This window comes from Lemur catta, chromosome 1 (assembly GCF_020740605.2).
Source record: "Lemur catta isolate mLemCat1 chromosome 1, mLemCat1.pri, whole genome shotgun sequence".
NCBI classification, from domain to species: domain Eukaryota; kingdom Metazoa; phylum Chordata; class Mammalia; order Primates; family Lemuridae; genus Lemur; species Lemur catta.
In genome coordinates, this window is record NC_059128.1 from 271,604,428 (window position 1) to 271,621,551 (window position 17,124).

Genomic DNA, 17,124 nt, shown 5'->3' on the forward strand with positions numbered 1-17,124 from the left:
TAGGTTATTGAAATGGTTTGCAAGTAAATTTAAATGCACTTGAGACACAAATCAGTTTTACAACGTATGGGTTTCATAATGAAGGCTACTTCTAAGGGGTCAACAGTCACAAGTTCATATTTCTACCTTTTGGCCAATTCTTTGCAGATGGTGGAGTGGATTTAAAAAAACACAGTAATTGGCAGAATTTGTCACTTCTAGTCTGAGTGGGAAGGGAGCTTTCAAAGGGCCTAGGAGGAGCGATTGGGTCTATTTCCGATGAAGACTGTCCTCCAGGCTGCAGCAAAGGTCTTAGGAAATGTCTCAGTTTCTACTTTCTCTAGGAAGCTAAAGTTAAGTAGTGTCAGTGAACTTGCGGACATCCACTGTCTGGCACTGGTGCAGGTACAAAGTGGATTCAAATTTGGTGATGTATTGTCATTGTTTTAAGGCACTTTTAAATGGGAGTGTTATTATACTACTATTGACTAAAATATGCCGGAAGCTATTATGTGACATGACCCTCGAGGTGTTTGGCAGAGGTTAATACCACCCTTGTTTGAATTATTGATCTTCAGAGCCTTCAAAGAAATGTAATCCCTTAGATGCTAGGGACTCCTTGTGTACCGCATCTTAGTCTAAACTGTGCTGTCAGAGAGTTGGGAGAAGATGCTCATTTCTGCATCGTGTACGGCCTGTATCCTGTCCTTTAGTTCAGAAGAACATCAGTTTTTATCAACAAATTTGATTGTCATAGTGAGAACATAAAACCATTATCTCTCCTAGCTTTATTATAATTTAAAATAGCTTTGTTTTTTAAAAATTATTCTTTTAGCTTGTGTTTCGTCTATGTCTTGTATGTGTATATGTACTTGTGTGTGTTCTGGGGGCGCCTCAGAGCCAGAGTCTGCCTGGAGACACAGAGGTTCTGCCCACAAAGGGTCTGTCCTCTCGCATCAGGGCTGGGTCAGCAGGATTTGGGGATGGCTTGGATATTTTAGGCCACATTTCTGTCAGGTTTCCTCGAATGCTTCTGAGAACTACACCTTTTGATCCAGCAACAGCTGGCCTGTTGCCAGTCAGTCACCCTAGCGCTTGCTCCGGAGGCTTTTCAAGGCTCTCTGGGCTCCGGCTCTCCTGGAACAAAGCTGTCTCAGGTTGAGAGTGTGGCCGGGTGCACTGGGGAGAAATGCCCTGTTTGGGTGGCTGCCTGTGACCCACTGTAACCCAGAATGAGGTTCTGGTTAGCTGCCTGTGAGTGGTGGTTTGTGGTAAGAGCAGAGGGCGAAACCATCAAAACATGCGACACTTGGAGTCATTCAGAGCGGAACGAACGCTTCCATTTTTCACTAACTTGTTCTTCTGTCCCCTTGACGTTCTCCTGGCTACCTCATTAGCACCTTGTTAAGCACTTTCCTGCATATCATATTTTTTGGTTTTGACCAATGCAGAAGTAGTAAAAGACAAGCAGTTCTTCTTAATTGGAAAGCTCCCAGACTGTACATTTGAGGATTCTGATATTTGTTTACAAAATTTTGGTCAGGCCAACGAAGCTCTCCATGCTTCTGTGTGTACAGAAAATGAGCAAAGTTGTCTGATACATTCTGTCTGTCCCCAGCTGAAGTGATGAAAATACCTGAAGCAGTATATACTGATGGTTTCACTATGTGAGTTTAAGGATGCTTCCGGCAGGGTAACTCTCCTGAGAGAAAGGACTCTGTAGTGAACAATCATTTTATTTTCATGTTTTAGATGATACACCTCCTGAAGACTCCATTCCTTTGGTCTTTCCAGAATTAGACCAGCAGCTACAGGTAAGGCTTTTTCTCAAGTCTCTCTTATTTCCTCCTTAGTGTCACCAAGTACAGTGAGCTGGGGAGTGTCCTGAGAGAGACTGACTTGGACACAGAGTCGGGGGCTTTTAAATCATCAAGGCTCACACGTCTCTAGAGCTCCAAAGTCAGGCGAAAGCTCTCATGGAGTGCCCCAGTCTGGGTGTCTGGCCATGGCACCGGGATATCAAATGCTTATAGTTAATAAACTAGCTCCTATTTTTAAGGAGTCCAAGAGCCTGGGAAAAGGACTGGTCTCTGCTTTCCTTTGCCATGGATGTCCTTGGGCCATTGCATTTCTGGCTTTGTTTGGGGTTTATGATTTAGCAATAAACTCTGCAAAGAAAATTTGACATGTTTGCCAAGACTTTGGAATAATCCTTTCTCTACCCTCTGCTCCCTTCCCAGTTCTGACAACTTTTAATGGAGTATAATTATTTTAAATTAAACCTTCTGAAAACTGTCTGGTTTGACAGATGAGAAAAATATTTTGGGTACACAGTTCCTGGATGATCTATCAAATGATGTCCTATTTTAACACATCAGAATTATTTGAAAGGAGCTAACTTATGACATTTTAATTTTCTTTAGGTGGCATATGGTGATTCCAGGCAAAGATGGCTTTAGGAGGAGGTTCTGTCTAAAATACCTGGACACTGGCCTTGGGTCAGCCATTCCCCTGAGTACTGAACTTTGCGGTCACATTTAAACAAGTCTAATAGGGATCTCGCATCTTGTACATAGAGGTTTTGCTTGGCTGCCTTCCCACTAAATAGTGATTTTGAAAGTCTATAGAAGGGCTTTTCAACCTCCAGTTCCCAACAGACCCTGACATTCCCTGTTGTCTTATAACCAGAGCTTTTCTCATTTGTGGGTGTGCCTGATGTCCTAAAGTCATTTGAGTGTGGGACCCCTGTTCCTAGACAGCCCTCGACAGAGGTGGGAAGAACCAAGAATGAGCCCTTGCGCAACCCAAGATGGTGTTCCTTTTTGTTCATTTCAGTTCTTTATCTCAGTACCCAATGCACTGAGTTAAAAACCTGGAAGCAACTAGATTAGGTTTGAGGAGCTGGTGCTCTTTTATTGGGGGGATCTCTAAAAATCAATCCAGGGAAACTCAGGTATGACCTGGCCTTTTGGAGGAGCCCTCATTCTCACCTCTGCAGATGTCCTGGGCATTGTCACGGCTCTCCAACAGAAAGCCCACTCAACAGAGTAGCATCAGTCATGTAGGTATCTCCGAAGACTGTGTAGGAGGTGGGGGTGTTATCCTGGTCACCACCTAGCTATCAAAGACAGCTCTGTCATCCCCTAAAATTTCTTCTCCGGCTATCAGCCATCTTATCTCCCTCTTTTCCTGTCCCTCAGACAGGGTCTTCAACCCACATTTCCTGCTTCCTGATATCTAACCATACTCTCCCCTTCCCTGCCCCCACCAGCAACTCCTCTTCTCAGCAGGGAGAACCATTCAGGCCTTTCTCTGCATTTCCCTCTGGCCATGCAGTGTGAACTGCATGTGAGGGGCCTTGCTTACCTTCTGTCCGCACAGAAGGGCTGTCTATGTGCTGCTGGTGGTGTAGTTGGGATTGTGAAATAATAACTATTTTTCCCCAGTCACAGTATTTTTCTTCGTTTATTTTACTGTCACCTCCAAGCTGTTTTATTATTATGGAAATTAGATGAAAATAAGGAGTAAGCATGTTTTGAAAATAAAGCAGTGAAAGTATATTCAGGTTCTTGTCCCCCCCCCAAATTATGGATCATTCATTCTACTTTTTTGTATTCAGAAAAAAATTTTTTTCCTTTGCAAACTTTAATGGTCTTCCCTGGCTTGTGGATCATCTTCTGCAGGATTCACAGCACCTCAGGCAATTATCCAGGTAATTTTTCTGTTACAGCATTGCTAGATCCATTTGAATTTTATAGCTTTAATTCCATTTGACATATATTAGAAATTGTCTATTTAATTATTTCACTCCAGTGAGACTATTTTATCTTCATTGATCTTTAATGAGTTAGGCAGTTGAGAGGGTGGTTTTTGGCTCAGGGGTTTTGGTTTTTTTCTTCCCCCCTTAACATATGGTATTACTTTACCTCTTCATGAACAGACAGAATGTTACCAGCATCACAACTAAGAGCATGTAAGTGCTCGTTTATTGAGTGAAGGATACGAGTGAGTTTGTTCCAAACTTTACCAGTTGTGAAGACATTTGGTTAGGTCTGCCTCTGCGAGAGCTGTTATTCAGTACTCCAGGGCATGAGTGACTGAAAAGCAAGATGGTAAGAGTTGGGAGAAGGAAGCTGACATAGAAAATGACATCTGAAAGCAGATTCTTGTTTCCGTGCTTAGCCTAAGCACATACATCTAAGCCATTCTGCAGCAGGAAGTCTCTGCATTGAAAGCAATGAAAATGCTTTATGCACAAAAGGAACAACCCAATATATGAAGCGGGCCATCTTTATAGCCAGTCTCATGGACATTCATCACACAGTAATGGTTCTTGGAATTTTATCGACCATCATAAGCCACTATGGAAGCGTAAAAGTTGGGTCACAAAGGCACATCAAGTGCCTTGTCGTTGCCACAATTTGCTTGAGAATGAACTGACTCTTGATTATTTCTATTGGGGTTTTATAAGTGTACCTGGTGAAAAATAAATGTTGCCAGGTGATTATTGCCAGCCCTACTTTCTGCAAACCCTCAGGTTTAAATCCCACTCATTCACACTGAGTATCCACTAGGCAAGGGCTGTTTTCCTATGTATCATCTCATTTGATCCTTGCAATAATTATGCAAGCCAACTATTGTGTCTCCACTTTGTACATAAGAAACTTGAGGTCAAATTTTGGTCTAAATAAATTTGCTATCCCCTTCTTTCTCTTATACTGTGGAATGTATGGGCTGCTTAAATTGCTTTGATAGGTGGTTTTTTTTTCGTTTGTTTCTAGTTTGCAAGGTTGCTATAATGTAGTTGTAGAACAATCTTATAAAATCCGTTCTGACTTTCTGATATCCATTACACATTCTTTGGTAGTTTACAAAACATGGCTATAAAATATCTGTTTGGTAGACACTCTATTACCAATTTGACCCCCAAGATTTTTCTGTTGCTTTGCCAAGAACGTGGACATGTTTGAGCATGTAATTCGTGGTGCTTCTATTTTCACATAAGCCAAAAAAAGCCTTGTGCAAGAATAGCAGTGACAAACATTTCCCTTGATGTCTCTATTAATGCAAAATGTTAGGCAAGACCTCAGGGTAAGGTAGGTGTGAAAATGAACATCTCTTTATGATGTTCATTTGTGGTTCTCGGAGCTCCACCCAGGGGCAGGTGGAAGGTTAATTCTATTTTGTACAGATTCCTTTCTTGGGACTAGGTTTCTAAATTCCCCATGCCCATCTGGGGCAGTATTTTGGTAGAGCTAGTTTAGACCACAGTCCGAAGAAAGGAGGCCCAATTCTATGTCCACTTCTAAGAACTAATAAAAAATCATTACTTTTCTTTAAGTCTCAGCTTCCTTCTATCTGAAAAAGAAGTAATGATTGACCTCTTCCTCTCTCTGTTCTGAAAGATCAATGGATTCCTGTTACAGTTGCAGGATTTGGGTCAAGACCAAGCCTCTCTTACAGCTTAAGCATGTTGTCATGGTTTTGGAACCGTGGTTTGGCTTATACATGATTCAAAGCTATGCTATAATGTGGTCTTAACTGCATTGGGATGAGGAATATGTTTTTATAATCAGGTAGAGGACATGATAACAAGTAGCTTGTAATAGACATCCTGATGAGAATTACAATGACTGGAGCATGGGCATTAGCAGTAGCTTGGCCTGGATTTACATCTCAGCTAGTTTTGTGATTTCAGGAGTGTTATTTACTCTCTCTAAGCCTCACTTTTCTAAACCTCAAAGCGGAGATAATATCAGTCTCACATTGTGTTAGAATTTAATATGGTAATGAGCAGATCTAGCACAGTTACTTGGCAAAATAGTTGCTCAATTACTGTAAATTTCTTTTCCTGGTGAAATTATTTGTTGAGTGATATATTTGAGAGCAAGTTATTTATCTTTATTTGTGTAATATGAAATGAAAGAAGCATTTCCTTGGATTTTTGAGTTAGGGATAGAGGTTCTGATGCCCTCTTCTTTTCATTAAGCCAAGGTGTCTGGAAAACAATATGACTTTTCATTTTTTGTTAACCAAATTGAGCAATAGCTTCAATCCCTCCTAAAGTCCTCCCATCTAATCTGAGATGACAGTGACAGGTGTCTCTGTGGTACACACTGAACTTGCCTTTTCTCAGACAGAGTCCGATAAGTCCAGAAACTGATGTCACCTCCACAAATAAACAATTCCGTAGCTTCAGTTGTTTATCATATCTTGTTATCGGAGCAGCCTCTCCAGAAACGTCTTTTAAGTTTTGTATCAGTATATTGCTTGATATCTGGGAAATGAAAATGGCAGAAAATGAAGTCTTAGCATGCCAGAATTGTGCTACACTGGTCTTTAACACCCATCTGGAAATGTGATAAAGACAAAATAGTCTCAGAAAGTACTGAAAATGGCTGACATTTTCTCTTTCATACACATGTTGAAAAGTATCTTGTACTGTAGTTCTTTGGCTGTTGTGACCACACAGAAAACATATATAGATACTTTGAAGCTTTACAGTAGTACCTTTAATTTTTTTTTTTTTTTTTTTTGAGCAGTGCAAGGTTTTTAGGGTATGGCTTGTTAGAAAAACTTGGCACACTCTTGAGTTCTCTCTTCCTTTTATATTGCTTATGTCAATAGAAATCACTTAAATATATTTTACTCCAATGTTATACGATGGCTATGTTATGTAGTATAATTGATAGTCCTTACTTGGATCATAACATAGATGCTATAGAAATATCAGTTCTTAAAATATTTTAAATTCTGAGATAAAGGAGTTTTTAAATATCAGAATTATCCCAGACTATGTTTTTTCTCTCAGTTTTAGCAAAAATTTTTTAACCAGCAAAAATTAAAATCCTTGTTAATTTTAAGACATTAAATTGCAACATAAATTTAAATGACACTCCCATCTTCCCTCAAAATAGGTAACACTGAGAATCAAGGAATAAATACGAGTCTGCTCAGCGACTGTAGAATGTTTAGCTTCCTAAATATAGCTTCTGTGTGGGAAGCTGGGATAGGAAAATTAAATTCTTACATTTCTGAAGTGGATGGGGCCAGTAGTATTCGAAGAAGCCAAGTAGAAAACGGAAACGCTTAAGCTGGCTTTGCCCCTTGCTGAGGGATGCTTGGCCGGGTCCTTTCCCACGGGGCCTTTTCCAGAGAACGGAATCCACTTCGGGAGGAGCCTGCTATGAACCGATGGCTCGGGCAGAGAGCAGAGATGGTACGGTGTGGCTCAAGCCGGCATTCTTGGAACGAGACCCTGCGGTTTCTCTCTTACTTCATCTTGTTAAATCGGTCCTGATGATTGGGGTGGATACCAGAGATAGCAGCTCTCCTGCACTGCCATGAAATTTAAAGCCCTTGCAAGCTCCATCCTCGGGCAGCAGGGGGAGGAGGCGGAGATGGAGGAAAGAGGGTGAGGAGGAAGTGTCCCCTCCTGGTCTCTGATCTCATCCCAGCCCCAGTGTGTGTCTTGGAAGAATGTGTTTCAAAGTTGGCTGGAGGTGCTGTTAGGAGAATGTCTTAATTTAGCCTCCTTAGAACCGGCTGTGTCGCATCGTAGACTAGATAGGATGGCATTGAGTGTTTCTGGAAGGCTGTTTGTGTGATCACACAGAATTTGTGCTCTAGTACGTTAAGAATACCTTTCATTTTTTTTAAAACTCAAGTATCTTTCGATTCCTTTTCTTTGGAATGCAGTATTTCATTCTTTAAGTAAGAATATGGGAAACATGTATCCAAAGTGTGGGAGGACATAGCGTAATTATGGAGACAGTAACAAGGCGGTTTTCTCTTCCTGATGTGAGAAGAAATTAATCATCAGCACAAAGAGTTTATTTATTGCTCATCCATTCCTAGCATGGGATTGTAACTACAAAACCCTCTTTGACAAGAATAGTCAAAATCAAGCAATGATTTTAATAGCTTTTAATAGCAAGGAGAAATGCTACTTTTATGCCAAGAAGTTAATAGATGTTTTTCATCTGGTTACCACAGGCATTCTTTTAAGTTATTTTTCAGTTTTTAATTTGAACGTGTGTTACCTAAACCCATGTATAGCTGATTAATTCATGATTGAATGAATTAATGTGTTTTAGATGTCACATTACTTAAGCCTACTGGTAGCTCCATTTTTAAACTGACAACCGGATTCTTTTGCTTGAATTTTAGGAATCTATTTCATCAGGCAGAAGCTTTTATTCAGTGCTGGTCATATATTGTCTCTTAATTTTGAGGGGTTAGAAGAAGATAAGAGAGAATCTCCCTCAGCGAGGATGTGATGATACTACACATGGACACACATTCTATCATAAAGCAATAAAAGTTTTGTATGTCATACAAAATGACACATCTCATTTTTCCAATTCCCCTTTTAATATTTGGTATAAAACCTAAATTTCTTAATACTTTTATTCATCAGAATTCTTGTTGGGATGAGAACCATATGGATTTAAACAAATTCTTTGATCAGTTTCCTGGGCTGGGGTAAATGTCCAGTGATGTCAATCAACTGTCTGCTAAGGACAGTGGGTCCTGGTGACTAGAAGTCACCTTGATTTTTCCAGCAATGTTTGGGGTTAGCAGTAACTGGCTCAGGATTACAAAGGGGTAAGACATTTTAAGTTCCCTGGAGAGAACTTTGGGAAACAGAGAATGGCTGGGTACAGATGGAGTGAGCCTCTGATAGGGAACCCTGGTAGCATTGCTTAGAAGATGAGCTGGAGCAGCAGTAAAGTCTAATGAGTTAATTTTTTTTCGCATTAACTTTTTTTTATTGTGGCAAAAAATCCATAAGATAAAATTATCCATCTTAACAATTTCTAAGTATTCATTTCAGTAATACAAATATATTATGCAACCACTCTCCAAAACTTTTTCATCTTGCAAAACAGAAGCTCTATACCCACTTAACAACCCCTCAGTTGCCCCCTCCTCCAGCCTCTGGCAACTAATGAGGTAAATTTACAATGTTATGGTGAGTTGTGCAATATAACCTCCTCCTTGCTTAAAAAAAAGGAAATCTATATTGCTCGTTAATGTTTCATGCAAATTGGGAGAACTTGAAGTGGTGCTGAGTGATATGTCAGGTTGGGGTGAAGACAGAGCTTTCAGGATCTAGAGGCTGAAATGACACCTGAAATCTTTGTACTCCGTGAAACACTGTACACTAAGTATTTTTGGCTTATTCTTTTTTAATCTGCACTTTTTTATTGTGGGGAATCTTGACAATATCATGTGTAGCTAGCATGTTCCTCCTGCTAAGAGCATATGAGGACATGAATGTATCCTGAAATACACACTGCCTACCCCCACGTATCCTTAGCAACATGATCCTACTACCTATATATAATAATATCCTCAAATTTCCCACAATTAAGAAGTGCCAATAAAAAAAGAACAAATGAAAAAATTTCCCACTTAATAAAAAGCATTGCGGGGTGGCAAGATAAGGGGGAAAAGAGGCCTCTCTCTTCTTAAGAAAATTATACATGCAATTTTTCTATTTTCTTTTTTAATTGTAGCAGCAAAGGACATTTCTCCCTGTACACGGCTGCTCTAATCTATATTCTCTGAAGCATGCAAATCCTTCTTAAGCAGAGTTATGAATCTTTTGACTATCACATAGTTAACTAGGCTGAATTTGTGGCTCAGGTACCCACAGGTGGCAAGTTCTGTACTGAACTCTTGTTCGAGTGGAGAATAGCCTGCGTGGTGTTCACAAGGACAGGATACGATGCGTAAAGTCTAAGAGCCTTCCAGGAAGCAAATCCTTTAACAGGGCACAGATGATTTAACAGCTTGGCTACGGTGCCCAGGATAAATTGCTTTCATTCCCCTTACTGTTATACCTGGTCATTTGCCAGTGTAACAGGTGAAATCTGATGAGTGGGTGACGATTTCTGGGACACAGACTGGAAGAGCCAGGAATTCTGAATTTCTCTGGCAACAGTTATATTGCACGGGGCGAATTACATTATAGTACCACTGTGCACGATTTTTCAATTTAATTCCACATAGCAAGGGATAATGGTTCCAAAAGGCTGAGTTTATGCTGTGAGTGTGTTCACGGGGCAGCAGGGAAAGATGCTACATAATAGGATTATTATTAGATTTTTCATGAATTAGGACACAACAAATGTTCCACAGGAAGGTAAATTTAATTCAAATCTATTTAGAATTTTATTTCCTTTAGAACGTCTCAGAAGCCTCACGATAAATAAGAAGGGTCATCTTATCTATTAATCAGACAATAAACTTTATTGAATTTTTATTACATCCCAGGTGGGATTACTAAATGTGACACCCACAGAAATCTGTGTCCTTGAAGAATATAATGAGAGGAGGAGCAAATAGTAAGAAACTCATTAGTTCTAAACCAAATGTAAAATAAGTGAGAACAGGACCTGATCAAATATATAGTTTATATATATATACATATATATATATATATAGACTATTGTGAAGAAAGGATTAGACTGAAGAGCCTATTGAATGAGCTGATATTTCTCAGATTTTATATAATTTTTTTTCTATAAGTAATTGAAAAGGGTGATTAAAAATCTCTTTAAAGACTATTAACTTTTGTTCCTAAAAGTAGTACTTTTAATCATGTGTTGCTAAACTAGGCAGATTAATAAACTCAGGGAAAGCTAGTACTTTAAAAATAATTCCTAGAAGTAGGACTTTCACCATGTTGTGGTTGGAAAGGTTTGCATGCTGGCCTCTGTTTCTCTCATGGGTGGGAGAAAAGGAGAGACGTGAACCCATGCTCTCTTTGGCATCCCATCTTACAAGCATTGTTTTATTTTGGATCAGACCTTTTAGACAGGTTTGTTAATCCTTGCAAGCATTATTTCTGGCTCAGTATCTTTCTTCAGGTTGGATGCATTTCTCAGAAGAAAGCCTTTATTCTCCACTCTGCAAAATAAGATTATGCCTCTGAGCTACAGGAACAGAAAGCAAGGGGTAATTGAGACAGACAACTGAAATATTTCCCCACCGCTGCCCTTCTCTAAAGCAGTTTAATATATCTGGGGAGAATTGCAGAATCCTTAGGAGACTTATTTTTACTCCAGTATGTGGCAGGGAACTGACATGTAATGGCTTTCAGGGCTCTGACTCAGGCCTGAGATGCCCATGAATGATACTGGGAGATGAACGTGGGGAATATCCACCCACCTCTCCATTTCCAGTCAAATGGAATCAGCAGAACTCTATTGAACGCTGATTGACAAAGCTGTTCTCATGGAAAAAATATCCCTCTAAAGAACATCAACAGAGCAAAATGTTTGATAATTTATTCTGATGCAAAAATAATGGACTGATTTCTTCTTCTTCTTGTTTGTGAAGCCTCTGCCACCTTGTCATGACTCCGAGGAATCCATGCAGGTGTTCAAACAGCACTGCCAAATAGCAGAAGAATACCATGAGGTCAAGAAAGAAATCGCCCTGCTGGAGGAAAGGAAGTAAGTACTTTCCCCCTGAGCACTGTCACCTCTGAGCACTGGCCACTGGGCAAGGACAAGGGGTGGTGGGCAGGGAGTACGCTGAGTGTGGGGGTGGGAGGGTGGGAAGGGGATTACAGAAATGGTCCAAATGGTGCTGCTGGAGATTAGGGCTTTGCTTTAGTAAACGGAGTAGCAGGAGTGCTTCCTACTAAAAACTTAATTTTTTTAATAAGAGATTTTAGTCCAGGAAATTAAAAGTGCCAAAATACCACCAAGAGCTACGTGGTGTTCTCTGCAAATGTGCCCAGAGGCCCCAGAGCACTTTGGCTTGGGGCAAATTTTAATTAATGCTTAAATGATGGAGTTCCTACATCAAGTGAGAAAGCCATTGCGATAGCTCTTTGGAATAATGTAAATGTATTGGTTGACTAACTGCATTTTATAGTCTGAATAAGTCTTTCTCTTGATAGATTCTTTTACCATTATAGTTCTGCTGTAGGGAATTATACAATTCTATTAATTAAAGCACTCTAATTTTACTCACTCATAACTTTTTGTTTCAGAATCCTTCCTTTTAATTGCACTTGATTCTTCTGCTGATGTCTACCCCAGCCACTCCCATTCCTTTATACTTTCTAAGCATCAGATAAGACACTTCATAGTACTGGTGGAAGTACTATGTACTATGTACTATGTACTTATACTATATATAAGTACATTTGTACTTATACATTTATTAGGGAGATCTTTTCATTACTATTTGCATCTCCTACTAAGTGGTAGGTGCCATAAAAGCACAGATAGTCAGGTGTTGTTCAACATTAGATTCCTAGAGCCTGGTATGATACATGGCACCTAGAGGTGGAATGAATTTTTCTTTCTTTGAGACAGAGTCTCACTCTGTTGCCCAGGCTAGAGTACAGTGACGTGATAATAGCTCACTGCAACCTCAAAGTCCTGGGCTTAAGTGATCCTCCTGCCTCAGCCTCCCAAGTAGCTGGGACTACAGGTGCACACCACCACATCCAGCTAATTTTTTCTATTTTTTGTAGAGATGGGATCTTGCTCTTGCTCAGGCTGGTCTCTAACTCCTGACCTAGAGCAATCTTCCCTCATTGCCTCCCACAGTGCTGGGATTACGGGCATGAGCCACTACACTCAGCCTGAATAAATTATTATTGAATGCATGAAACATAACCCAAACATATTGTGATTCTTTAACTTTCTATTTCTTCTCCCCTTTCTTTTATTGAAGTATACGTGATATGTATTTATTACTTATTTTTTAAATGAAAGCAAGTAAAATATATTTTGTCTTAAGAAATTTATGAAATTCTTAAAACTCTTTTCAGACTCCCAGGATAGTGGTTGTGGCCAGTATAGATTTTGGGGGCACACTTCTGTAAGATCTCAGCATATTATGAACACTTTTTTACTTATTTGCTTTGCCAAATAAATAAAATTGTACCTGGACTTTTGGTTATAGGGGATTAAAAGATACTTACTAGGAGATAGAAACACAACTCTTCCCTCATATATCTGAGAGTTTCTTTTTGGTCTAAGAATTTTGATAAGTTGCTTGGAATACTCAGAATGTATGTTTATACAAAGTCTGAGTCCTAAAAAAAATTTCATAAAGGAATTGAAGAGGATTAATAACATGACCAACATTGAAGTCAAAGGAGGGTTTATATGATCAGTATCCTGTGACTGTATCTTCCTGTGTGTGTGTGTCTGTGTGTGTGAAGTGTGATAATGTGATAGAAAAATCCCCAGTAATTATGTCTCTATTTGTAAACTCTTCAGATTGAAGGTACTGAAGGACTTTGTTATTTAAATTAACTTCATGTGTGGCCTTTTTTTTTTTTGGCGACACAAGACTTACGCACTAAATTATATGTTCTATAAATTTATATTTTTATATGTTGCATTTAAAACATATAAGATAATGACATGAGAGTGACTCATAGCTGGTCTTTGAAACATATTCTTGCTGCTTGCTTTGAGACAATGATGATTTTGGGTACCACTGTTACTGGCCTCTGAGTGGAGGTTTTTTTCAGGTTCTGGTTATTCATTGGGAAAAGAATTTGAGGATGTACCACATAAGCCAAACAAGCTTTTACTGAAAGCAAAAGTACACTCGCAGGGAAGAGAATGGGCAGGCTCAAAGAAAGCAGCTGCACTGGGAGGTAGTGGTTTTAGATCTTTTATAGTTTTAATAATTGAGAGAACGAATATTCAGGGCAAGTGGTTGGCTTTTACTAAGAATTCAGGTATTAATTTCTAGAATTAGGTTCTCTCACATTTCGTATTTCATATATCTGTCTCAGAACTGTTATGGTGATTTTAAGGGCAGAGAAATTTTAAAACCACAATGTAAATGATACTGTAACTAGCCAAAGTTCACGTAAGGTGACAGAGATGACTGACAAGCTAGTTGAAGCTGGTTCTTGCCTGTGGTTTTCATCCCCTTTTGTTTAAGTTTGTTTACTTTAACACCTGCACTGATCTTTAAGCCGCTGCATCCAGTCTCAGCCCTGTCTCCTCTCTCCTATGCTAACATTTCCCCACTTAAGAGATTTGGACCATTATAATCTTACAAAGGAAGCTGAGATCCATATTCTGAAGCTACTTCCTGCTGCTAAGGGGCGTTGACCCTGCCTGTGGGCACCAGCATCTCTTACATCTTGTTCTTTATCTATTAATGGGACTGGTGTCAGGGTATGGGCTTTAAGGCACCTCACTATGGTGGGAGAGACCTTCAGGGCTCTCTGCAAGGTCAGGTGGCTTCCAGTATAGGGAATAAGCTGCCCAATTAAGGGGATTTTGATAGTCTCTTTCTTCATCTCTCTGAAGAAGGATGGGGGGAGCCCTTGGACTGTCATGACAACCCAAAAGGCAAGAGATTTTAAAAACTTAATAATGCAAGGAGAGAAAGGGAGAGCAAGTATCATAACAATATTGGGGACTATAAAGGATCCTAGTCAGGGCCACAGCATTTGTCTAAAGGTAGGCCACCGGGAGGATAGCTTGTTGTATATGTCAGAAACTATGTCTGACTTTCCCTTTTGATTGTACTTGAGCAGCCATTCAGCTGCCTTATAAGCTTCCCGTAAATTTGTAGAGACGCAGCCAGTGGTATTAATCCAAGTGCAACAGGAGGAGTTTAATACAGTGGAGACCCCTCCTTCAGTGGCCAGTACATAATCTCATCCCTGCAGTTTTCTAAAACTAAATCCACAAGTGAATTGAGAGAGACTGTCAGCTGGTTTATTGCATTTCTGTGATTGTAAATGATAGTTTCTAAAGTGGAGGTGATGTTGTTGAGGACAGTCTCAGGGTAGATAAAACCACCCCAAGGGGCAAGTAGACAGATTGTGCCTACTACTCCAGCCATTATTAGGCCAATGGCCCTCACAGTTCAGTTGGTATTTGGTCCATAATAAGCTTGGATTTTGTCTCGTGTTGGGTATCCTAGAGTGCACTTCCAGGTATGCCTAGTATTTTCTAGGCAGGGGTAGGCAAGGCCTTTCCCATGCTAGGTCCTGGGGGATGCCCACAGATGAATGTCATACTGCTAGGGGCACATTGCCAAACTGGCTGGTTCTTGTTAAGTGTATGTATTAGTTGGGCCTATCAAGGATGTGAATTATTGGCATTAGAGGGAAGCATGAGATTACTGCTTATAAGATGATTTCAGTCTCCTTGATTCCAATAATCTGGCTTGAACAAAACTTCAGCCACCTTAGGCCAACTTAAGGTGGGAATGTGACCAGTGTAAGGCTGGCAATTAGGGAAGTAGTAGTATATAACTGGCACCAAACTAAGGCATTTTGACTATAATTGTAATGGCAGGAGGAATTTCCATTGCAGAAGGTTTTGTGGCCTTTTCCCAAGAGCAGGACCTTTGATAGCCATTCTTTCGCCCTAAAGGCGGTTTTAGCACAGGGTTTACATCACTTGGGTGGATTAGGGGTTAGGAGTTCTACAATCCAGAGTAAGTACATGGTAGGTGTTGGTTAAAGGAAGTATAAAGGAAGGCCAACTAGGATTGGAAATGCTGAGACTAAGGAGTATTTTAATGGGAGTGATGGTGGGGGCCCCACTCCATAGATTATAGGGAGAAATTAACCCTTTTGGTGGTCAAGCCAGTGGGCCAGGAGGCAAAGTCTGTGGGTTTTGTTGACAGATCCAGCAGTAGGCCCCAGAGGCTACTGCTTGGGAAGTTTGAATATATATATTTCATTCCCATTTTCCTTCGGTTAAACTCCAGTGGGAATCTAGCCATAAAAAGAGAGCATATTTGGATTTGGTTATTTGAAGTAAGAGAAGGGTTAAAAGTAATGGGACCATTAGAATTTACCAACAGCAAGAATTATTATTATAGGTGGGTGGGAAAATGCAAGTAAACAAGTAAGATATGTAAAGGGACAAAAGTAAAGCTAACCAACAAACAGCTTGACACATCAAACAACAAAAAAAGAAAATCTACTTTATCTGAACCATGGCATGGTGGTTGTCTTTTTTTTTTTTTTTTGAGACAGAGTCTCACTCTGTTGCCCTGGCTAGAGTGAGTGCCATGGTGTCAGCCTGGCTCACAGCAACCTCAGACTCCTGGGCTTAAGCTATCCTACTGCCTCAGCCTCCTGAGTAACTGGGACTACAGGCATGTGCCCATGGTGGTTGTCTTTTAAAAAATGTTTGTATCCCCATAATATCCTGAAATAAATAAATAATAATAAAAAGATATTTGAATTTGCAGGAATTGGAATAGGAACCTTAACCAGCATCTGGGATGTCTTCGTCCTGCAAAGACTGAGAAACAAGGTTGACTCTAGACAAGTGTACCCAACATAATATTACCTCCAACTTAAATGCCTTGGGGGTATTCATTAAAACTTGGAAGGGGCCTTTCCATTCTGGGGACAACTGGTCTGTCAGGGACTCCTCCTTCCAGGATTTTAGCAGATCCCAGTCTCCTGGGTCAACAGGGGTGGGGTGTTTTATAGAATCAGCTTGAGGCAAATGGTGATTTCCTGGAGGGCCTGTTGAACTTGGCTCAGATTAGTTATATAAAAGGTTACAGAGTTAAGATCAGGATGTATTCATAAGACAGATGTTATGAATGGGCTTCCATATAGCATTTCAAAAGGGCTAAGTTTTAAAGGTTCTTTGGGAGCTGTGCGAATGCAGAGTAAGGCAGTGGGTAGCAAGTGGAACCAAGACTTAGAGGTTTCCTGGAATAACTTGCCTAGAATTCTTTCTAAGGTCTGGTTGGCCCATTCTACTTTTCCAGAAGATTGGGGTCTCCAGGAGAAGTGAAGCCTATATGTGATTCCTAGTGTGGAGGCCAGTTGTTGAGTAATTTTGCTAGTAAAGGAAGATCCATTATCATTCTGAAGTGATTTAGGCAAACCAAGGCTAAGAATAATTTCTTTTAGTGGCAAGTTAGAAACTTCAGTGGCCTTTTCAGATCTGGTAGGAAAAGCTTCTACCCACCCAGTGAAGGTATCTACAAAAACTAGCAGGTGTTGATGTCCCTGACACTGAGGCACCTGGGTGAAAGCAATTTTCCAGTCCCCTCCTGGGTAGGTTCCCCAATGTTGGACTGGTTCCAACAAGGGAGGTGGTTTTATATCTCCAATAGGGTCATTTAGGGCACAGAGTTAGCAAGCCTTAGTTATGTTTTTAATGG

General features: G+C 40.1%; 1 protein-coding gene across 3 annotated transcripts in view; it reads left to right on the forward strand.

Annotated features, from left to right (window-relative positions):
• MAP3K7CL (MAP3K7 C-terminal like) overlaps positions 1-17,124 on the forward strand; it is a 43,164-nt gene that overhangs the window by 13,261 nt on the left and 12,779 nt on the right. For 2 of the 3 annotated variants that reach the window (XM_045540514.1, XM_045540517.1), the window contains 2 exons: positions 1,732-1,793; positions 11,329-11,444. In XM_045540514.1, coding sequence (XP_045396470.1) covers positions 1,732-1,793; positions 11,329-11,444 — 178 coding nt within the window. Of the gene's footprint in view, positions 1-1,731; positions 1,794-7,173; positions 7,199-11,328; positions 11,445-17,124 lie in introns of those variants that run through there. The other variant, XM_045540516.1, reaches the window with a different exon arrangement.